The 24165-nt window shown below is 44.8% G+C and overlaps 1 protein-coding gene across 1 annotated transcript in view; it reads left to right on the top strand.

The window, feature by feature from the left end:
- The window catches only part of LOC137347073 (adhesion G protein-coupled receptor B2-like), a 1240702-nt gene that overhangs the window by 893658 nt on the left and 322879 nt on the right, over positions 1-24165 (top strand). The window contains exon 17 of the mRNA XM_068011112.1: positions 6327-6453. Coding sequence (XP_067867213.1) covers positions 6327-6453 — 127 coding nt within the window. The remainder of the gene's footprint in view (positions 1-6326; positions 6454-24165) is intronic.

The raw sequence follows: 24165 nt of genomic DNA, 5'->3' as shown, positions 1-24165 counted from the left end.
AACACAGTGTCCAACATTGGACGCGATTGGACAACATTTGCTAAATAATTCTCAGTGTGCCAAGAATTACGCTGACAACCAATTTAAGATTGTCAGTATCACTCGCAGTGTGGCGCATAGCGTGTACTGGAAGCTACATATATTAATACACAGGGTCCTGTTCTTGGCAGACAGAAAGAACATGTACACACATTGCGATTGTTTCAACTAAACAAAATAAGTGACAGCCATTCGCTGGTTCATTCCTCAGGGCAATGCCTTGACCAATCAGAGTCACTGCCTGGTTTAAATTTGAAACAAAGCTTGAACGTTAACTGTCAGTCACCATAAACCGGTACATTCTCCATGGCAACGCCTCTACCAATCAGAGTTCACTTGCCAACCAATCAGCACTGTCTTCTCAAATAGTATAAAGTTGTTGCTTTCCTTTACATTGGTATTCTTGTGGATTGTCCTGATGAGTGCAAGATAAAAAGCTTCGACAACATGACTCTATTTTCATCTCATTGTTAGAAATTCCCTGACACCTTAACGCTAACTTTATCTGGCAGGTTTTGTGGGTAACTAGTGGGTAAATATAGCAACTTCAAACTTTTCATGAATTTTAATATTGGTGTACTCAAGCTTGTGGAGGTGCAGGACTTGTACCGTAACTTCCAGATTTCTGCATTTAGCTGCACATGTGCAGACACTAGAACTTGGTGTCCGAATTATTCCATAACTGTCAACAGTGATAGCCTCACCATTATTATTAACAAATAACTGGGCTAAAGTCTCATCAGAAGGGGAGCTTCCCTGACAATACAGCACTACCTCGTAGAGCAATACCCATAATATATGTTTAAGTCCTGAGCTGGGGCATGAAGCTAAATGCATGAGTGTTATTGGCAGTTTTGTTTAGGTGACACTGAGGAAGAGTTAGTGGAGGAATGGGATTGATTTTACTCAATGGGGGGAAGTTTATGCTGTTCCCTGCAGCAGGTTTGTAGGTGGGGTGAGCATAAAATTGCGTGGCATGGTGGTGGTGGAGTGTTTCCTGCCACCATCACACCTCCGCCAATATTTAGTCCGGAGCAGGAAGGTTTATGAACAGCCTTCCCACTCTGCTGCCAATTGAGGCCCTTAACTGGGCAATTAATGAACTGTGCTGGGATGAGGGAGCAGTACCACAGGGCATGCGCGATGCCAATATCATCACCCTCTATAAAAACAAAGATGACCATGGTGACTGCAACAACTACCGTGGAATCTCCCTGCTCAGCATAGTGGGGAAAGTCTTTGCTTGAGTCGCTCTAAACAGGCTCCAGAAGCTGGCCGAGCGTGTCGACCCTGAGGCACAGTGTGGCATTCGAGCAGAGAGATCGACCATTGACATGCTGTTCTCCCTTCGCCAGCTACAGGAGAAATGCCGCGAACAACAGATGCCCCTCTACATTGCTTTCATTGATCTCACCAAAGCCTTTGACCTCGTCAGCAGACGGGGTCTCTTCAGACTACTAGAAAAGATCGGATGTCCACCAAAGCTACTAAGTATCATCACCTCATTCCATGACAATATGAAAGGCACAATTCAGCATAGCGGCGCTTCATCAGACCCCTTTCCTATCCTGAGTGGCGTGAAACAAGGCTGTGTTCTCGCACCTACACTGTTTGGGATTTTCTTCTCCCTGCTGCTCTCACATGCGTTCAAGTCTTCAGAAGAAGGAATTTTCCTCCACGCAAGATCAGGTGGCAGGTTCTTCAATCTTGCCCGTCTAAGAGCGAAGACCAAAGTACGGAAAGTCCTCATCAGGGAACTTCTCTTTGCTGACGATGCTGCTTTAACATCTCACACTGAAGAGTGTCTGCAGAGTCTCATTGACAGGTTTGCGGCTGCCTGCAATGAATTTGGCCTAACCATCAGCCTCAAGAAAACGAACATCATGGGACAGGACGTCAGAAATGCTCCATCCATCAATATCGGCGACCACGCTCTGGAAGTGGTTCAAGAGTTCATCTACCTAGGCTCAACTATCACCAGTAACCTGTCTCTCGATGCAGAAATCAACAAGCGCATGGGAAAGGCTTCCACTGCTATGTCCAGACTGGCCAAGAGAGTGTGGGAAAATGGCGCACTGACACGGAACACAAAAGTCCGCGTGTATCAAGCCTGTGTCTTCAGTACCTTGCTCTACGGCAGCGAGGCCTGACAACGTATGTCAGCCAAGAGCGACGTCTCAATTCATTCCATCTTCGCTGCCTCCGGAGAATACTTGGCATCAGGTGGCAGGACCGTATCTCCAACACAGAAGTCCTCGAGGCGGCCAACATCCCCAGCTTATACACCCTACTGAGTCAGCGGCGCTTGAGATGGCTTGGCCATGTGAGCCGCATGGAAGATGGCAGGATCCCCAAGGACACATTGTACAGCGAGCTCGCCACTGGTATCAGACCCATCGGCCGTCCATGTCTCTGCTTTAAAGACGTCTGCAAACGCGACATGAAGTCCTATGACATTGATCACAAGTTGTGGGAGTCAGTTGCCAGTGATCGTCAGAGATGGCGGGCAGCCATAAACGCGGGGCTAAAGTGTGGTGAGTCGAAGAGACTTAGCAGTTGGCAGGAAAAAAGACAGAAGCGCAAGGGGAGAGCCAACTGCGAAACAGCCCTGACAACCAATTTTACCTGCAGCACCTGTGGAAGAGTCTGCCACTCTAGTACTGGCCTTTATAGCCACTGCAGGCGCTGCTCCACAAACCACTGACCACCTCCAGGCGCTTACCCATTGTCTCCCGAGACAAGGAGGCCAAAGAAAAGAGGAGAAGGAGAACCCCCAATTAAGGGCCACTTCTCGCTGCAGGTGCAATTAGCCGTGCGTCGGGCAGCCCTGTTGCCACACAGGAGCATGGCACGGAAAATCGTGTGGGCTGCTTCCCAGTTCCGAGTGAGGGAGGGGAGCCCTTGTTTAACAGCACAGTGCCTGAATGAGAGACTCGATATTCGGAAGGGGGGGGGTGCGGGTGCTCACTGAGGGCCGCCCCCTGCCCTTGCTGCCAATTCCCCCTCCCCCACGACCCCCACCCTGCAAGACTGCTCCTGCCCTGACCTACCCAAGGCCTGGTTAGAATAATGCTCCTTGGCCTCTGATAGTGCACCTGCAGCAGCAGCCACTGCCTTCGCGATGGCGTTTCAGTTGCCGGCCTCTGATTGACCGGGAGCTCTGCAAGGGTGGGACTTCCAGTGATGAGGTCCTTGATCCTGTGGAAGGCCTGCTGCTGTCCATTTAAGTGCTTAATTGGCACTAAATTCACAAGCCTTCCATAGAAAAGGCGACGTGGGGATCTTGGTGTCAGTTTCTCCAGACATCGAGACCCCCGCTGCCAGGATAAAATTCCCCCCTATAATTCATTGGGATTAATTTCTGCAGTTTGTCAGTTCTGTAGGTAGTAGGGTTGACAACTCTGATTTTGTATTCCTGCATGTTCCACCACATGACATCCCAGTCCAACAGACATTTTTATTCATTCGGGGGATGTGGGCATTGCTGGCTATGCCAGCATTTATTGCCCAACCCTAATTGCTCTTGAGAAGGTGGTGGTGAGCTGCCTTCTTGAACCACTGCAGTCTTTGGGGTGTAGGTACACCAACAGTGCTGTTAGGAAGGGTGTTCCAGGATTTTGACCCAGCGACAGTGAAGGAACGGCAATATAGTTCCAAGTCAAGTTGGTGTGTGGCTTGGAGGGGAACTTGCAGGTGGCGGTGTTCCCATGCATCTGCTGCCCTTGTCCTTCTAGGTGGTAGAGGTCGTGGGTTTGGAAGTTGCTGTCGAAGGAGCCTTGGTGAGTTGCTGCAGTGCATTTTGTAGATGGTAAACACTACCGCCACTGTGCGCTGGTGGTGGAGGGAGTGAATGTTGAAGGTAGTGGATGGGTGCCAAATAGGCTGCTTTGTCCTGGATGGTGTCGAGCTTCTTGAGTGTTGTTGGAGCTGCACCCATCCAGTCAAATGGAGAGTATTCCATCACACTTCTGACTTGTAGATGGTGGACAGGCTTTGGGAAACCAGGAGGTGGGTTATTTGCTGCAGAATTCCCAGGCTCTGACCTGTTCTTGTAGCCACAGCATTTATGTGGCTGGTCCAGTTCAGTTTCTGGTCAATGGTGACCTCCAGGATGTTGATAGTGGGTAATTCAGTGATGGTAATACCATTGAACATCGAGGGGAGATGGTTAGATTCTTTCTTGCTTGAGATGGTCATTGCCTGTCACTTGTGTGGCATGAATGTTACTTGCCATTTATCAGCCTAAGCCTGGATGCTGCATCTAGACATGGGTTGCTTCAGTACCTGAGGAGTTGCGAATGGTGCTGAACATTGTGCAATCATCAGCGAACATCCCCACTTTCTGACCTTATGATGGCGGGAAGGTCATTGATGAAGCGGCAGAAGATGGTTGGGCCTAGGACACTACCCCGAGGAACTCCTGCATTAATGTCCGAGGACTGAGATGATTGATCTCCAACATCACAACCATCTTCCTTTGCGCTAGTTATGACTCCAACCAGCAGAGAATTTTCCCCTGATTCCTATTGACTCCAGTTTTGCTGGGGCTGCTTGATGCCATACTCGCCCAAATGCTGCCCTGATGTCAAGGGCAGCCACTCTCACCTCACCTCTTGAGTTCAGCTCTTTCGTTCATACAGACCAAGGCTGTAATGAGGTCAGGAGCTGAGTGGCCTTGGCAGAATCCAAACTGAGCATCAGTGAGCAGGTTATTTAGAGATACAGCACTGAAACAGGCCCTTCGGCCCACCGAGTCTGTGCCGACCAACAACCACCCATTTATACTAACCCTACAGTAATCCCATATTCCCTACCACCTACCTACACTATGGGCAAATTACAACAGCCAATTTACCTATCACCTGCAAGTCTTTGGCTGTGGGAGGAAACCGGAGCACCCGGCGAAAACCCACGCAGATACAGGGAGAACTCGCAAACTCTACACAGGCAGTACCCAGAATCGAACCCTGGTCCCTGGAGCTGTGAGGCTGCAGTGCTAACCACTGCGCCTCTGTGCCGTGTCGCTTAATAGCACTGTTGACGATCCCTTCCATCCACAATACTTTTGTAACTGACAAATAGAAGTTCATTTTTTAATTGACCCAATGACTTTTTTCACTTTGGATTCCTCCCACCAATGTGCAAGAGCTTCTGGAGCTGGAGTTAGCAACCCTAAGTGGATAGAACAGCTGTAAAAAGGGAATAAAAGAGAAAATCCTGGAAATGAAAAGTCACAGACCTGAAATGTTAGATGTTTTTCTCTCCACAGATGCTGCCTGACCTGCTGAGTATTTCCAGCATTTTCTCTTTTATTCCCTTTTTACAGTTGTTGTGTCCATTTAGGTTTTAGGTTTCCAGCATCCGTATTTGTCCATTTTAATTTAGGGAAGGGTCAGCATTGTTTGCATCACCCCGATTATTTGGTCCTTTCAACTTTTGGGGATTGAGAACCCAAAGGTCAGGGAAAATTCTGACCTGGAAGTTCATTTTGATCTTGCTGCTGACATGTATTACTTCAAATGTTATCATTAAAGTGACGGATGCCCGATCCTTCACAATCTTTTGTTTTCCAAAAGGGCTAAATTAAAATCGGGCAGAATGAATACGTGTAGAATTTAGAAAACGCTTGCGTCTGGCGGATACTCTGGGTTTGATGCTCGAAGACACTCGTCATTGAAACAGGTGATGGATTGCATTGTAGTACCTGCTCGACTTAATCCCCCGAATTCTCCACTGCCGCTGATATTTCAGTTCGTGAGCACTTGGTTCAATGCAAGGCGAGCGGCACCAGAATCTAGGCCATTTGCAAACACATTTGATGAGGGGAGGGGGGAGAGAATCGACCTCGCGGCGCGATCCATAGAACTTATAAGAGATGACTGGAAGCGATTGTGGTTTTGGCAGCTCGCCGCTGAGCATTGAACAAGTGTGGGTTAACGTGATCGTACTGCCAGCGGTACGTGCACTCACTGAGGTGAACGCGGGAAAGAAGTTGTGAGAAGTGACAGTGGTGGGCAACCGAAGAGAAAAAGACATCGATCATCAGACTAAACGTGGTCTGAAAGGAATTTTTATTTTCATTAAAAAGGTTTTACCTTATTGTAGCGTGACGCGATCCCTACGGTGCGGGGAGTCATATCTGCTGATGATTGATATAGCAGCACTTGACTGATATCAATGTATTTGCCCGTTTTCTTCTCTTTATCAATGAATAGTGCTTAGGTGGTCGCTTTGATGTCTCATGTTTCTCTCTCTCTTTCTCTTCCTCCCTGTCTCTTTTATCACAGGGACTCCGGTCCAGGGAGCTGGGACCCTCAGGGCTGTGAAACAGTGCAAACACAAGCAGCACACACTAAATGTCTCTGTAATCAACTGGCCACTTTCGCCATTTTAGCCCAGCAACCGAGAGGTTCGGTGAGTATTGGAACAAAAAATAAAATGCCTGATTGCATATTACACCTTCAGGCTGTTTTGGAATTCATATTTTCTCCCAGCTTCAAAGATTACAGTGAAATGTAGCTGGGAAAAGGACCAGTGTTTAATGAATATTATTGAGGGTGTTTTACACAATGTTATATACATTGTTTGATTTATATTTTTAAATCATGTTTTGATTGGAATGCAAATTTTTATGCAAATTTGTTACACAATGAAGTTTTTATTTCAACATTTATCAGACAGATATAGATGTTCTCAATAAAGGTCATTGTGAAATTAGAAATGCTTTGCACCCTGGTGGTAGCATCGTGAGTTCTAACCCAGTTGACCGTGAACCTTCACACCTTTGATGGCCCGAGGCGAGCTGGCGGGGTTGGAGATTAAATATCGCACTCATGTATAAGCAAAATGTTAGAACTTGCAAAGAGAATGCCGATGATTCCGTATAAAGTGAAATAACACCATCTAAATTACTTTATAAAGGTGATGTTCTCGAGAGTCAGGCTTTCGTTTTATGGACTTTGGAAGTTTACTTATTTTAGTCTTGCTGTTAAATTTATGAATGATCTGTTTCAGTTATAGGGGATTACAGGATCCCATAACCACAGTTAAGCCACTGGACCTAAACACAGAGTATGTTACCTTCAGTTGGGTCTGTCCCTTAGTAAATGAGTTATAGTACTTAGATCAATCTAAAATGGGTACATAATTTTAGCTTGAAGAATTTTAAGTACTTTATGAAATCGAATATGGAAACTGTTGTGATTATGCACTTTATCCAGATTTGTGGCCTTAGGGATTCTGTATAATATATTGGAACATGGCCAGTGAATAAGTAGACCACATTGGATTATTAGTATGGTTTATGTTTTTAATGCTATTTGGCACATTTAAGATTATTTGATCATTGTATTGTAGGTGTGCTTTTTATTTCTATGGTAATTTTTCCATCCAGAATTTGAACACGGAGAAGTGGCAGCAGCAGTATGGAAACAGGGCTATTTGGTACATGCCACGGTTGTTGAAAGTCATCCTGTGACAAAATGATGTCACCAGGTCTTATTCTATCACTCCTGAGGCCATCTTATAAATAATGGCTGCATATTTCACTTCAGTTCAGCTGATGTCCCTGTGATGGTGACGCTGATGATTCCTGTTGTTGAAACTACTGGACATTGCAGTGAGGAACAAGTTGGTCCCTAATTATACAGTTGTTTTCTGTCTGATTAATTTTATACTGCGATAAAAGGTTGAGTTGCCACAGCTACAAGTCTCATAATTGAGTTTCCACACAGAATAGGGCACTGTGATGCATCGATATAATTGTGTCATAAGTCAACTTTCATCTTTGTTTTAATAAAAGCTCAGACAAAAATATGGAAATGGCATTCAGGACGCTTGTAAAATGACCACTGCCATACAGAACTTGGCATGCAGGCTGCTGTGAGCTGTTTCCAGAACTGATAAATTGATTGACAATTTCTCACTTAAAACTTTCATTACCATTGTTATCTAATTTTTTGTTTTTAAATTGTGTGTTTTTTCTGCTCCTCAAGTTAATGAGCTGTGTCATTGCTGGAGAATGGATTTTAAAATTTTTTGGTCACTGTCCTTATTGTTTTAATTCATTCTTGGGATACAGATTTTTTTTCCAAAAATATACTTTGTTCATAAAATTTGTAAAAGTACATTGCATTACAGTTCTAATTTGACATTACTTAAAGTGCAATACAAATCAGTTTCTTTCAACACATAAGGTGCCTCACTTCACTTGCCATTACAAGTTATATTTACAATGTACATTTACATTTTGTGTCAAACATTCTCTGGTACATACAGCCCGAGGAGTTTTACACGGTTTTCAGCCCCTTGGTCGACTATGGCGGGAGGGCTTTGGATAGTGGCCTTTCCCCATTGAGCCCTTGAGGTGGCTGCCCCAAATTTTAGTGCGTCCCTCAGGATATAGTCCTGGACCTTGGATGGAATGCGTCAGTCCGCAAACGTTGGTCATCGACAACTCTTTGCACTGGAAGACCAGCAAGATTCAGGCAGACCAGACAGCATCTTTCACTGAGTTGAAAATCATCCAGCAGCAGTTGATGTTTATCTCGGTGTGCAGCCCTGGGAACAGTCCGTAAAGCACTGAGTCCTGCATTACAGAGTTGCTCGGATGAACCGCAACAAAAACCACTGCATCTCTTTCCAGACCTGCTTTGCAAAGGCACATTCCAGAAGGAGGTGGGCGACGGTCTCTTGCCCCTCCCTCAGCCACCTCGAGGACAGCATGCGGTGGTGCTGAAATTCCAGGCGTGCAGGCAGGATCTGACGGGGAGAGCCCTTCTCACCACCAGCCAAACTAAGTCTTGGAGCTTGCTTGAAAGTTCTGGCAATGAGGCATTCTGTCAAATGATTTTGACAGTCTGCTCAAAGAACCATCGAGGACATTACGTGCAGACCAGTGCCTGATGGACTTATGGTCAAAAGAGTTTTTCTGCATAAACTTTTCCATGAGGGACAGGTGGGATGGCAGGGTCCAACTGAAATCAGCGTTCTACGGCATTGTGGACAGACCCATCCTTCACAACATCAGGGACAGATAGAACCTCAGCATGTAATGATACTTAGTGTTTGTGTATTGAGGGTCTACACACAGCGTGCTGCAGCCGCACACAAAGATGGCCATCTAGAGACTTGTACATCATGTCCCTGTGGACATGGTCCATTTTCAATCTCCAGATAAAGTGGAAGATGGCTTGGGTGACCAACGCAGCGCAGGAGCGGGGTTTGGGACAGACCTGCGGCATGTAGAGCAACACCGAGAGCACCTCACACCTGATGACCAGGTTCTTGCCTGCAATGGAGAGGGAGCGTCGCTCCCACATGCCCAGTTTCTGTTTCACCCTGGCTATATGCTCCTTCTAGTTTTTGGCACATGCCCCAGCCCCTCTGAACCACATCCCCAGCACCTTCAGTTAGTCTGACCTGATGGCGGAGGAGACAAAGGATCGGTTGGCCCAGTTCCCAAAGAACATGGTCTCACTCCTGCTACAATTTACTTTGGTTCCCAAGGCTGGTCGTCGATGCTCATCAGTCTGCACACTGACAGCGGATCCGAGCGGAAGACAGCAACGTCATCCATGCACAATGTTATGCTCGGCCCCCACCTGCCAAGAGTGAGGCACATTAATTTTGTCTTGAACATTGATTTTAAACTGTTACTGGAGTGAAGAAGACTTGTTAAACAGATCAGCCGTGGCTCGAAAAGACATTTACATATTAACAGTGTTTGGAAGGACAAAGCTGCCATTCCCTGACATTCAACCCACAATGGACTTTTGATCACCAGACGTTGAAGGTGGGGAGCTCGCATTCCAGGTTAACTGCTAAGATGGCTGAATACACAAACGGACATGGTCAAACCAGCTAGTCACATGACAAACCTGCTGGGCAACTTGAGTTTTCTGAATTTGTACAAACAATTTGGGCAGAGAGTCTGTTTGCTCCTGGACTGAGAAGATCTCTCTCCCGTCTACTCCCATCTCTTTCTCATAAGCCTCTGAATCCACTGGAGACACATGAACCCCAAGAGAGAAAAGTCTCCTACAGCGAACAAGGTTTAAGAAGAATACTGAGCCTCAATGAAAAGCAAGATCTACCTACAATCAAGGACTGTACAGTGAGCTCGAAAAACCATAACAACAACTCTTCAGATATTGCCTCACACCTTTCCACTTTATTTTTCTTCTGCTCTTTTCTGTCCCTATTTGTATGTGCGTATTGCATATGCATGCTAGCGTGGGGCGCAGAGTGTATCCGTAGGTGTTAACCAAATTAGAGTTTAAGTTTCATAAATTTCAACTTTTCTTCTTTAAACCTAAGAAAGCCTGTTTGTTCTGGTTTCTTTGCCTTATAATTGGAAAGCGGTGAACAAGGATTCACCAAGGAGGATTTAAAAACACGCTATGTTTAAAATTATACCTGGTTACCGTAAGACCAGGTGAAGGCTAAAAGGGGAACCTGGACCTCTTTCTCACCCATTCATTTAAACTATGCTATTGGTCCTTGTGTAGAGCACTTGGATCCAATTGCAGATTCCCTCCCCAAACCCCATTTTGGAGAACACATCCACCATGTAGGTGTACAATATTCTGTCAAAGGCCTTTTCCTGGTCCTGGCTAATGTGGCAGGTATCCACCCCCCCATGTCCCATACATAGGCGATCATATCCCTGAGTAGCATGAAGCTATCAGAGATTTTCCTGCCGGGTACAGTGCAGGTCTGTTCGGGGTGGATCATCAACTCCAGAGCTGACTTGACTTGATTGATGATGACCTTGGGCAGAATTTTGTAGTCCACGTTAAGCAGTGAAATGCGCTGCCAATTTCTGATTTCCCCCCTCTTCCCCCTTCCCCTTGTAGATGAGAATGATTCTTGGGATGCAGACGTCACTGGAAATGCTGACATTTATTGCCCATCCCTAGGTGGCCTGAAAAGGTGGTGGTGGTGAGCCTGGTTGAACTACTGCAGTTCATTTGGTAAAGGTGCTCTCACATCACTGTTATATAGAATTACAGGTAGCAGGCCATTTATCAGCCCAGTTAGTCAAAGTAGATGTTTATGCTCCACACGCGCCTCCTCCCGCCTTACTTCATCTAATTCTATCAGTCCAGATCCTTCTATTCCTTTCTCTCTCACATACTTGTCTCACTACTCATTAAATGCATCTACCCTATTCCCCTCAATAAAAGCAAAATACTGCAGAGGCTGGAAATCTGAAATAAAAACAAGAAATGCTAGAAATACTTAGCAGGTCTGAACAGGATTTACTCCCATTTGGAAACAAACAAACTTATTAGAGAGAGACAGCATGGTTTTGTGAAGGGGAGGTCGTGTCTTACTAATTTGATTGAGTTTTTTGAGGAAGTGACGAAGATGATTGATGAAGGAAGGGCAGTAGATGTTATCTATATGGACTTTAGTAAAGCCTTTGACAAGGTCCCGCATGGCAGACTGGTACAAAAGGTGAAGTCACACGGGATCAGAGGTGAACTGGCAAGATGGATACAGAACTGGCTCGGTCACAGAAGACAGAGGGTATCAGTGGATGGGTGTTTTTCTGAATGGAGGGATGTGACTAGTGGTGTTCCGCAGGGATCAGTGCTGGGACCTTTGCTGTTTGTAGTATATATAAATGATTTGGAGGAAAATGTAGCTGGTCTGATTAGTAAGTTTGCGGACGACACAAAGGTTGGTGGAGTTGTGGATAATGATGAGGATTGTCAGAGGATACAGCAGGATATAGATCGGTTGAAGACTTGGGCGGAGAAATGGCAGATGGAGTTTAATGCGGACAAATGTGAGGTAATGCATTTTGGAAGGTCTAATGCAGGTGGGAGGTATACAGTAAATGGCAGAACCCTTCGGAGTATTGACAGGCAGAGAGATCTGGGCGTACAGGTTCACAGGTCACTGAAAGTGGCAATGCAGGTGGATAAGGTAGTCAAGAAGGCATTCGGCATGCTTGCCTTCATCGGTCGGGACATAGAGTATAAAAATTGGCAAGTCATGTTGCAGCTGTACAGAACCTTAGTTAGGCCACACTTAGAATATTGCGTGCAATTCTGGTCGCCACACTACCAGAAGGACGTGGAGGCTTTGGAGAGGGTACAGAGGAGGTTTACCAGGATGTTGCCTGGTCTGGAGGGCATTAGCTATGAGGAGAGGTTGGAAAAACTCGGATTGTTTTCACTGGAACGATGGAGGTGGAGGGGCGACCATGATAGAGGTTTACAAAGTTATGAGCGGCATGGACAGAGTGGATAGTCAGAAGCTTTTTCCCAGGGTGGAACAGTCAGTTACTAGGGGACATAGGTTGAAGGTGCGAGGGGCAAAGTTTATAGGGGATGTGCGAGGCAAGTTTTTGACACAGAGGGTGGTGAGTGTCTGGAACTTGTTGCCAGGGGAGGTGGTGGAAGCAGATACGATAGCGACGTCTAAGAGACATCTTGACAAATCATGAATAGGAAGGGAATAGAGGGATATGGGCTCCGGAAGTGCAGAATGTGTTCGTTTAGGCAGGCATCAAGATCGGCGCAGGCTTGGAGGGCCGAATGGCCTGTTGGGGAGGTGGTGGAAGCAGATACGATAGCGACGTCTAAGAGACATCTTGACAAATACATGAATAGGAAGGGAATAGAGGGATATGGGCCCCAGAAGTGCAGAATGTGTTAGTTTAGGCAGGCATCAAGATCGGCGCAGGCTTGGAGGGCCGAATGGCCTGTTCCTGTGCTGTACTGTTCTTTGTTCTTTGTCTGGCAGCATCTGTGGAGAGAGAAGCAGAGATAACATTTCAGGTCAGTGACCCTTCATCAGAACAGGCAGAGCCAGAAATGTACTAGGATTTAAGCAAGTAAAGCCAGGGTGGGGCAAGAGATAACAAAAGAGAAGGTGTTGATAGGACAAGGTCACAGAGAATAACTGATCAGAAGGTCATGGAGCAAAGGCAAACGGTATGTTAATGGTTTGATGAAAGACAAAGCGTTAGTACAGAGAGGGTGTTAGTTGACAGAAAACTGAACAGCCTGGGCTCAAGCACAAACATGAAAAAACAGTGGGTAGGCACAGTAGAAAGAAACTAAAATAAAATAAACACATAAAAAATAAAAAAGGGGCCCGTCATGCTCTGAAATGATTGAACTCAATGTTCAGTCCGGCAGGCTGTAGCGTGCCTGATCGGTAAATGAGATGCTGTTAAGCCCACCAACTCCCACAGATACCTCGACTACACTTCTTCACACCCTGCCTCCTGTAAGCACTCCATTCCATTCTCCCAGTTTCTCCATCTCCGACGCATCTGCTGTGATGATGCAACCTTCCATTACAGCGCTTCTGATATGTCTTCCTTTTTCCTCAACCGAGGATTCCCCCCACTGTGGTTGACAGGGCCCTCAACCATGTCTGGCCCAGTTCCTGCACCTCTACCTTCACCCCTTCCTCTCCCCCGCGACAGGGTTCACCTTGTCCTCACTTTCCACCCCACCAGCCTCCACATCCAAAGGATCATCCTCCACTGTTTCTGCCACCTCCAGCGTGAAGCACTACCAAACGCATCTTCCCCTCCCCTCCCCTGTCAACATTCCGAAAGAATCGTTCCCTCTGCGACACCCTGGTCCACTCTTCCATACCCCCACCACCTCGTCCCCTTCCCACGGCACCTTCCCCTGCAATCGCAGAAGGTGTATTACCTGCCCATTTACCTCCTCTCTGCTCACTATCCAAGGCCCCAAACAGCTATTCTGTGACCTTGTCCTATTTACACCTTCTCCTTTGTTACCTCTTGCCCCACCCCCGCTTTACTTGCTTATAACCTTTTACATTTCTAATATTTGCTAGTTCTGAAGAAGGGTCACTGACCTGAAACGTTCACTCTGCTTCTCTCTCCACAGATGCTGCCAGACCTGCTGAGTATTTCCAGCGTTTCTTGTTTTTATACCCTAGTCCCCTCAACTGCTGCATGCTGGTAGCATGTTCCATGGTATAATCACTCTCTGGGTAAGATTGTTTCTTCTGAATTCCTTATTGGATTTATTAGTGACTATTTTATATTTATGGTCCCTAGTTTTGGACTCCCCACAAGTGGCAACATCTCTTAGTCTACCCTTCATCATTTTAAAGACTTCTATTAGGTCACTCCTCGCCATTCTGTTTTCTAGAGAACATATCCCCAGCCTGTTCAATCTGTCCTAATAGTTGTAATCTCTCAGTTCTGGTATTATATTTCTTCTATCATAAATCTATTTTTATCTTTTGCAGTGCCTGGATATCATTTTTATAATGTGGAGATTGCAACTGTTCACTGTACTCTATAAGTGTTGTCCAACCAAGGTTCTGTATAAGTTAAACATATTGGGCTGAATTTTACGAGCCCCTTGACGCCGTGGGTTGCGACGGGGGTGGGGAGGGCCCATAAAATTCTGTGGGGTGAGGCCTGCCTTGACCCCCGACCTCGAGGAGGGCCTGCCGCATATTTACCGGCAGCGGGGGGACTTTGGTGCTGCAGGGCCTTCATCTACATATTCAAAACAACCTAAATTATAGATAAATGCACTTACCTGCTGTTGTTGGCCTTCCCAGGCTGATTTTACGGCCGCCGTTAGTACCTCGCGTGCCTTCGGAACTCCATATGGTGTTCCGAGGCAAGAATCTGGTGGTTACGGGGGAGGAATAAAATCTTTAGGGTGGGAGGGATGGAGGAGTGGAGGAAACATTTTTTATTGGCTATGGGGATGGTGGGAATGGGGTTTTTTTTTTAGAGATACAGCACTGAAACAGGCCCTTCGGCCCACCGAGTCTGTGCCGACCATCAACCACCCACTTATACTAATCCTACACTAATCCCATATCCCTACCACATCCCCACCTGTCCCTATATTTCCCTACCACCTACCTATACTAGGGGCAATTTCTAATGGCCAATTAACCTATCAACCTGCAAGTCTTTGGCATGTGGGAGGAAACCGGAGCACCCGGAGGAAACCCACGCAGACACAGGGAGAACTTGCAAACTCCACACAGGCAGTACCCAGAATTGAACCTGGGTCGCTGGAGCTGTGAGGCTGCAGTGCTAACCACTGCGCCACTGTGCCGCCCCGTTGATGGGCAAAGAGTGCAAAGTTTGGGGTTGAAGGGTCGGGATGGTCAAAAATGGGTTTTTCGAGGGTGGGAGAGGGAAATAAATTTATTGTTTCTCATGGGGGGGTGGAAGTAGTGCTTTTATGTTCAATTTAATGTTTTTATTGAAATTTACAGTGCTGGTCCCTTTAAAATTTTACATCAGCTGTCAGGGCTTGAAGCCTATAAAAATGGCGCCGGCGCCTGTGCGGTGGCACTGGACGCCGTTGCTGGGGACGCGGCGGCCACCCCTTCTATGTCATCGGGGGCGGCTGCCCCGCCCCCTCAATTAAAATCAGCCCTCGCGCGTAATATTGCAGGGGCTGTGTGGGAACACTTCCATGTCGGAAGGCCGCTGCTCTCACAGCGCACCCAGGGAGCGTGGCATGCTAATAAATTCCAGCCAAGCATATCTGCTTTTCAATTCTGTTCCTCTAGAAATGAACTCAGTGCTATTTTTTTTATGGCCTTGTTAACCTGTGTTGGTACTTTTTATTTATGAATCTTCACTGTTAGATCCTTTTGCTACTCTACCCCATTTAGACTCTTATTTTCTAAGTAGTGTATGCCCTCATTATTCCTCCTACCAAAATACACCACTTCACACTTAGTTATGTTGGAATTCATTTGACATTTACATGCTCATTCTGCAAATTTATTAACGGACTCTTGTATCGCAGTCTTGAGTAATAATGCAAATATGTGTGATCTGCAATTTTTGAAATTGTACTTTTGATTCCCAAGTACAAGTTGTTTATGTAAATGGTGAACAACAGTGGTCTCAGTACTGATTCATGTGAAATGCCAGTTCCCACTGTTTGGCAGTGTGAATAAGTCTTTTAACACATAGAGCTAGATTTTACCAGCTCTCTGAAGATGGGCTGGGGTACAGGACGCCTTGTAAAATGGCGGCGGATGGTGTTGGGAGGGGAGCCTGACGTCTTCCCTCCGCCATGTGATATTCTCGGGGCGGGAGCAGCAGAAGCATAGCCGACTGGAGGTGGGCGTCCAATTATATCAATTATCAGCCATTTCCCACCCCCACTGGCATTTTACCGACGTCAGAAAGGGCTCCCACCATGTGGAGAGACCGCCAGGTATAAAGAAGCAGCCTCCCAGCGAGTTCACCTAGGGAGGGGGCCTTCCTTTATGGCCGCTCCATAGTCCTTGGAAGGCTTATCTGGCCTCAGCATAGAGGCACCTTATTCTTCCTGCAACCTCAGCAATTGTCGCCTCTATCAGTGGCGCTGCTGAACTTCCGGCCCTCTGATTGAGCCAATAGTTCAGAGCGGCGGGCCGCCATCCTCTTCATTGGCTACCGCTGGTAAAATGCTACCCGGAGTCGCGCCGTCTGCCCCCACAGGCTCAGGACCCGCTTTCAGTCGTGGTGGCAGAACTTCCGACCTGCTGAAAAAATTCTGGCCCAATTCCCAATTTTGTAGTCAGTTGGCTATCCATTTGCTCCCTGACTCTGCCTTATCAAAGGACTTTTGGAAATCTAGATATATTATGCCTAATCCATTACCCTTATCCACCATTTCTGTTACTTCTTCAAAGAATTCAATAATGTTGGTCAAGCATCACCTTCCCTTTCAAAATCTGTGCTAACCATTCTTTATTATATTTTTGGTTTTGCTATTGCATCGTTGAGTGAAAAATCCATTGTATTAGTTACCACCAATGTTTAGCCAACTGGTCTACAGTTGCCTAGATTTGTTCAACCTCCCTTTTTAAATATAGGAATAACATTAAGGAGTAGGGATTTCCAGGATTTTGATGAAGGTACAACAATAACAACTACTTATGTTTATAGTGCCTTTAATGTAAAAAAAGTCCCATGTTGCTTCACAGTAGCATTATAAAGCAAAATATGACACCAAGGCACATAAGGAGATATTAGGTTAGAAGCTTGGTCAAAGAGTTTGGTTTTAAGGAGTGTCTTAAAGGAGGAAAGTGAGGTAGAATGGCAAAGAGGTATAGTAAGGGTATTCCAAAGCTTAGGGCCTAGCCAACTGAAGGCACAGCCACCAATGGTGGAGCAATTAAAATCAGGGATGCTCAGAAGGCCAGAATATCTCAGAGGTTTGTGGGGCTGGAGGAGATTACAGAGATCGGGAGGGGCGAAGGCATGGAGGGATTTGAAAACAAGGATGAGAATTTTAAAATCAAGGCGTTGCTTGACTGGGAAGCAATGTAGATCAGCTAGCACAGGGGTGATAGGTGAACGGGATTTGGTATGAGTTCAGGTACAGGCAGCAGAGTTTTGGATGACCTCAAGTTTATGGATGGTAGAATGTGGGAGACCAGCCAGGAATTCATTGGAATAATCAAGTCTAGAGGTAACAAAGGCATGAATGAGGGCTTCAGCAGCAAATGAGCTGAGACGGGGTGAAGTTGGGCATTGTTAGGAAATATAAGGTTGGAAGCTCATCGCTGGGTCAAGTGTGACACCAAGGTTGTGAATAGACTGGTTTAATCTCAGACTGTTGCCAGGGAGAGGGATAGAATCAGTAGCCAGGGAATGGGGACTGAAAACGATGGCTTCATTCTTCCCAATATTTAACTGAAGGAAATTTCTGCTCATCCAGTACTGGATGTCGGATAAGCAGTCCCATAGTTTAGCAACAGTGGAGGACTAAAGAGAAGTGGTGAGTTAGAGTTGGGCGTCATCAGCGTACATGTGAAAACGAACACTGTGTTTTTAGATGATGTCACCAAGGGGAATCATGTAGATGAGAAATAGGAGGGGGGGCCAGGATAGATTCTTGGGGGACACCAGAGGTAACAGTGTGGGAGCAGGAAGAAAAGCCATTGCAAGTGATTCCCTGGCTCTAATTAGATATGAATGGAGCTTGGTGAGAGGAGTCCCACCCAGTTGGACAACAGTAGAGAGGCATTGGAGGAGAATGGTGTGGTCAACCATGTCAAAGGCTGCAGACAGGTCGAGAAAGATGATACAGGATAGTTTACCTTTGTCACAGTCACATAGGATGTCATTTGTGTCTTTGATAAGAGGTGTTTCAGTACCGTGGCAAGGGTGGAAACCTGATTGGAGGAATTCGAACATAGAGTTCCAGGAAAGAGAACGGATTTGGAAAGCGACAGCGCGTTCAAGGACTTTGGAGATGAAAGGGTGGTTGGAGATGGGATGGTAGTTTGCAAAGACTTTGGGGTCAACGGTTTTTTTTGAGGAGACGAGTGTTGATGGCAGATTTAAAGGAGAGAGGGCCAACACCCGAAGAGAAAAAACTGTTAGCAATATTAACATCCCTATCGCCAATATAAATCCAAATCAGGCTGGTGTGTGACTTAGAGGGGAATGTGGAAGTGTTGATTTTCCCGTGCATCTGCTGCCTTATCCTTCTAAATCAGGGTTGTCCAACATACGGCCTGCAGTCCAGGATCCAGCCTGCCAAAGGTTTCCATCCAGCCCGTGGATGTATTTCAGAGATGAGAAAATTCCTGTTGTTTTCTTCTTTCAGACCGGCTTTTTAAAAATTCGCGCTGTCAGTTTTACAGCTGATAGGTGCGGGACCAGCAGTTTCCCAACTTCGGACAGCTTCGGGGTTTTCCCAGAACTGATCCCGGGTTGCTGGAGCTGTGAGGCTGCGGTGCTAACCACTGTGCCGCTAACCACTGCGCCACTGTGCCGCCCAACATGTCCAACATCATGATGAGAACATAAGTCAATAAATTAATCTTCTCACTCAAAGTTTCTTAACAAAAATGCACATTTGTTGTTGTTTTGATTAATAGTAATATACATTTTTAATGACTTTATCTTTCTGAAATTGACTCACCAGCCCCCTATGTAAGACAAAAATTGTAATGTGGCAACCCTGTTCTAAATGGTGGATGTTGCGGGTTTAAGGTGTGTTATTAACAATTGCTCAGTGGCAAGTAATGAACAGTTTAGATGTAAAGTTTTCTCCATTCTGCTCCATCATCAAGGTCAAAAATAAAAACTTTTGGTACATGTTAAAGTTTGTTCTACTTTGCTTCATACAGGACCTGGCTACATCATTAGTTAAATGGACAGCAAAGCTACCTCTCCTGCCCTAGCAACAAAATTAACAGAAGGTTAGAAACAGTATCCATATGGATAACTAACAGAATGGTAGAAACAGTCATAGAGAGACACAGCACTGAAACAGGCCCTTCAGCCCACCGAGTCTGTGCCGACCATCAACCACCCATTTTTACTAATCCTACATTAATCCCATATTCCCTCCCACATCCCCACCTTTCCTCAATTCTCCTACCACCTACCAACACTAGGAGCAATTTACAATGGCCAATTTACCTATCAACCTGCAAGTCTTTGGCTGTGGGAGAAAACCAGAGCAACTGGTAGAAACCCATGCGGTCAGAGGGAAAACTTGCAAACTCCACACAGACAGTAACCAGAACCAAACCCAGGTTGCTAGAGCTGTGAGGCTGTGGTGCTAACCACTACACCACCCCATATGGATGCAGAATCAATATGGATTGAAAGAAAAGGTAAGAAGGGATCGATCATGCTAATACGGGTATACTATAGATCACCTAATAGCGGAAAGGAGATAGAGGAAGAAATATGTAAGCAAATATGTGAATTGATTAAAGGACATAGAATAATAATTATGAGAAATTGTCACAGCCCACAAATAAACTATCAAAAAGAGCTAGCATCAGGGGTACAAGGAATAGAGTTTTTACAATGTGCACAGGACTCCTTTCTAACTCAGTATGGAAAGAGCCCAATAAGAAAGAGAGAATTGCTGGATCTAGTAAGAGGGAATGAAACGGAACAGATAAGAGAAGTAAGTGTTGGAGAACATCTGTACAATAACGATCACGAAATAACGAGGTTTAAGATAAAGCTTGAAAAGGACATAAGTAAGACAAATACCAAAGTAATAAATTGGAAAAAAAACTGATTTTAAAGGATGAGAATGGAACAAGGGAAAGTAATCTTGAAAAAAAAATACTGACAAATGCATAAGAACATAAGAAATAGGAGTAGGAGTAGGCCATTTGGCCCCTCAAGCCTGGCCCGCCATTCAATAAGATCATGGCTGATCTGCGCCAGACCTCAACTCCTCTTTCGTGCCAGCTCATCATAGCCCTCAACTCCCCGATATTTCAAAAATCTATCTACCTCCTCTTGAAATACTTTCAGTGATCTAGCCTCCACAACTCTCTAGGGTAGAGAATTCCAGACATTCACTACCCTCAGAGAAGAAATTCTTTTGCATCTCAGTTTTAAATGATTGTCCCCTTATTCTGTAACTATGTCCCCTAGTTCGAGATTCTCCCACTAGTGGAAACATCTTCTCAACATCTACCTTGTCAAGTCCTCTCAGAATCTTGTATGTTTCGATAAGATCACCCCTCATTCTTCAAAACTCTATTGAATATAGGCCTAACCTGTTTAGCTGTTCTTGATAAGTCAACCCCTTCAACCCAGGAATCAGCTGAGTGAATCTCTTTTGAACTGCCTCCAATGTCAGTATATCCTTTCATAAATACGGGGACCAAAACTGGACACAGTACTCCAGGTTCAGCCTCACCAACACCCTGTACAGTTGTAATAAGACTTCCCTATTTCTAAACTTCAACCCCCTAGCAATAAAGGCCAAAATTACATTTGCCTTCTTAATTACTTGCTGCACCTGCATGCTAACCTTTTGTGTTTCATGCACAGGAACACCCAGATCCCTCTGTGCTGCACTTTTTTGGAGTCTCTCTCCATTTAAATAATAGTCTGCCTTTTGATTCTTCCTACCAAAGTGCATGACCTCACACTTTCCTACATTAAACTCCATCTGCCAAGTTTTTGCCCACTCACTCAACCTGTCGATATCCCCTTGCAGATTCCTTATGTCCTCATCACAACACGCCCTCCCACCTATTTCTGTATCATCAGCAAATTTGGATATATTACACTCTGTCCCCTCCTCCAAGTCATTAATATAGATAGTAAATAATTGAGGCCCTAGGACTGATCCTTGTGGCATTCCACTAGTTATGTCTTTCCAACCTGAAAAAGACCCATTATCCCGACTCTCTGTCTTCTGTGTGTTAACCAATCCTCCACCCATGCTAATACATTACCCCCAAAACCGTAAACTCCTACTTTGTGCAATAATCTTTTATGTGGCACCTTATCGAATTCCTTCTGGAAATCCAAATACTGTACATCTACTGGTTCCCCTTTATCAACTCTGCTTGTTATATCCTCAAAGAACTCTAGCAAATTTGTCAAACGTGATTTCCTTTTCACAAAACCATATTGACTCTGTTTGATTATGTTAAGCTTTTCTAAGTGTCCTGCTATTTCTTCCTTAAGAATGGACTCTCGCAATTTCCCAACGACCGATGTTAGGCTGACTGGCCTGTAGTTTTCTGCTAGAACAACAGTGGGAAACATTTAAAACAGTGATCAATAGAATGGAGAGGAAATATATCCCACCAAAAATCAAGAACAAACCAGCCAGTAATGACACATCATGAATGAATAAAGAAGTAATAGTAGAAATGAAACTAATGAAAAAAAAACATCTCCACCACATACATAGACAACAAAAGAGAGGATGGCAAAGGGAATACGAAAAGATTAGGAAAGAAATAAAAAAGAAAAATTTGGAAAGCAAAGCAATACAACAAAATGTAATTATCAAGGAATATGAAAAGAAATAGTAAAGTATTCTGAAGGCATGTTATTAACAAATGAAAAATCAGGATAGGAATAGGACCACTAAGGGATAGACATGATAAACTCACAGGTAATGGCAGCGAAATGATATAAATATTAACTAATTGCTTTGCCTCAGTATTTATTAGGCAGACTAACATGGTGGACGTGACATCAGAAGAAGAGATCAGAAAAGATAGAAAAACATTTAAGATACAAGTTATATGTGAATTCATTGGAAAATGGAATCATGCCAGAGAACTGCCGGGCAGCTCAGGTGATTCCAAAAAGAAAAAGGGAGATAGAACAAGTCCAGGAAAATATCGACCAATTAACTTAATGTCAGTGCTAGGAAAGGTAATTGAATCCTTACTCAAAGATGTGACACAGAATCATCTAGTAACTGAAAGTATGATGAAGAGTAATTAGGACAGATTTCAATGGGGAAGGTCCTGCTTAACCAACCTTACTGAATTCTTTGAAGAAGGAATAGAGAGGCTAAATAAATATAATGAAGTAGATGTAATATATTTAGATTTCCAAAAAGCCTTTGATAATGTACTGAATAGTAGACTCATGAATAAAGTCAGAACAAGGAAAGTAGCGGTAGTAGGGGACAGTATAGTGAGGGGGAGGGGACACTGTTCTCTGCAGCAAAAGTGAGAGTCTGGAAGGCTGCATTGCCTGCCCAGTGCCAGGGTTCGGGACATCTGCTCAGGGTTGGAGAGGAACTTACAGTCAGAGGGGGAGGATCCAGTCGTCGTGGTCCATGTAGGTAGCAATGACATAGACAAGACAAGGAACCTGGTTCTGCACAGTCAGTATGAGGAGCTAGGCACCAAATCAAGAAGCTCAAAGGTAATAATCTTGATTATTACCTGAGCCATGTGCAAATGAGAGTAGGACAAATAAGATTGGAGAAATGAATGCAAGGCTGAAAGACTGGTGTGGGAGAAGTGGGTTCTGGTTCGTGGGGCACTGGCACCAGCACTGGGAAAAGTGAGGGGCTGTACCGTTGGTATGGTCTACACCTGAACTGTGCTGGGACTGGTGTTCTAGCATAACTAGGGAAGTACAGAGGGCTTTAAAGTAAATAGTGGGGGCAAGGGATCAAATTTGGAAAGATGTGGCAAATCAAAGAGTAGAGAGAAAGGTATTAATATGGCAAAAGATAAACAGACCGTGACAGGAAGGGACAGTGATTACAAATCTAGGAATAAATCAGCAGACAAGGCTAGAGGTTACAAAAATAATAAAAGGACAAAGCTAAATGTTCTTTATCTGAATGCATGTAGCATTTGAAACAAAGCAGATGAACTGATAGCGTAAATAGAAATAAATAAGTTTGATCTGATAGCCATTACAGAGACATGGCTGCAGGATAGCATAGATTGGGACCTGAATATTGAAGGCTACATAACATTTAGAAAGGACAGCAAGGTGGAAAAGGTTGAGGGGTGGCTCTGTTAATTAATGATGGCATTAGCACAATAGAGAGAGATGACCTAAGTTCAGGAAACCAGGATGCAGAAGCGGTTTGGGTCGAGATGAGAAATGATAAAGGCAAGAAATCATTTGTGGGAGTGGTGTACAGGACCCCTAACAGTAACCACACAGTAGTACAGAGTGTAAAGGAAGAAATAATGGGTGCTAGTCAGAAAGGTATGGCAATATTCATGCAGGATAGTAATCTACATACAAAAATGGAAAAATCAGATGGGCAAAGATAGCCTAGATGAGGAGTTCATAGAATGTTTTCAGGATAGTTTCTTAGAACAACACATTGTGAAGCCAACCAGAGAGCAGATTATACTAGACCAGATATTATGCAACGAGGTAGGATTAATTAATGACCTCATAGTCAAGGCGCCCTAAAGCAGCAGCGATCATAATATGATTGAATTTTACATTCAGTTTGAGGGAGAGAAGAGTGGGTCGAAGACTAGTATTTTAAACTTAAATAAGGGCAATTATGAGGGCATGAATTGAGCTAGCTAAAGTGAACGGGCAAAGTAGGTTAAGGGATAGGTCAATAGAGATGCAGTGGCAGACAGTTCAGAGGACATTTCAGAATACACAGAATAGACACATTCCAACGAGAAAGAAAAATTCCAAGGGAAGGACCCACCATCCATGGTTAACTAAAAAAGTTAAAGATAGTATCAAACTTAAAGGAAAAGCATATAATTGCATAAAGATGGGTGCCAGGTCAGAAGATTGGACAGAATATAAAAAACAGCAAAGAACGACTAAAAGATTCATAAGGAGGGAAAAATTAGAATACATGAGAAAGCTGGTGAGAAATATAAAAACAGATAGTAAGAGTTTCTATAGATATTTAA

The sequence above is a fragment of the Heterodontus francisci genome, chromosome 31 (genome assembly GCF_036365525.1).
Source record: "Heterodontus francisci isolate sHetFra1 chromosome 31, sHetFra1.hap1, whole genome shotgun sequence".
Taxonomy (NCBI): Eukaryota; Metazoa; Chordata; class Chondrichthyes; order Heterodontiformes; family Heterodontidae; genus Heterodontus; species Heterodontus francisci.
Note: the sequence above shows the minus strand (reverse complement) of the source record. Positions and strands in the feature narration are given on the sequence as shown.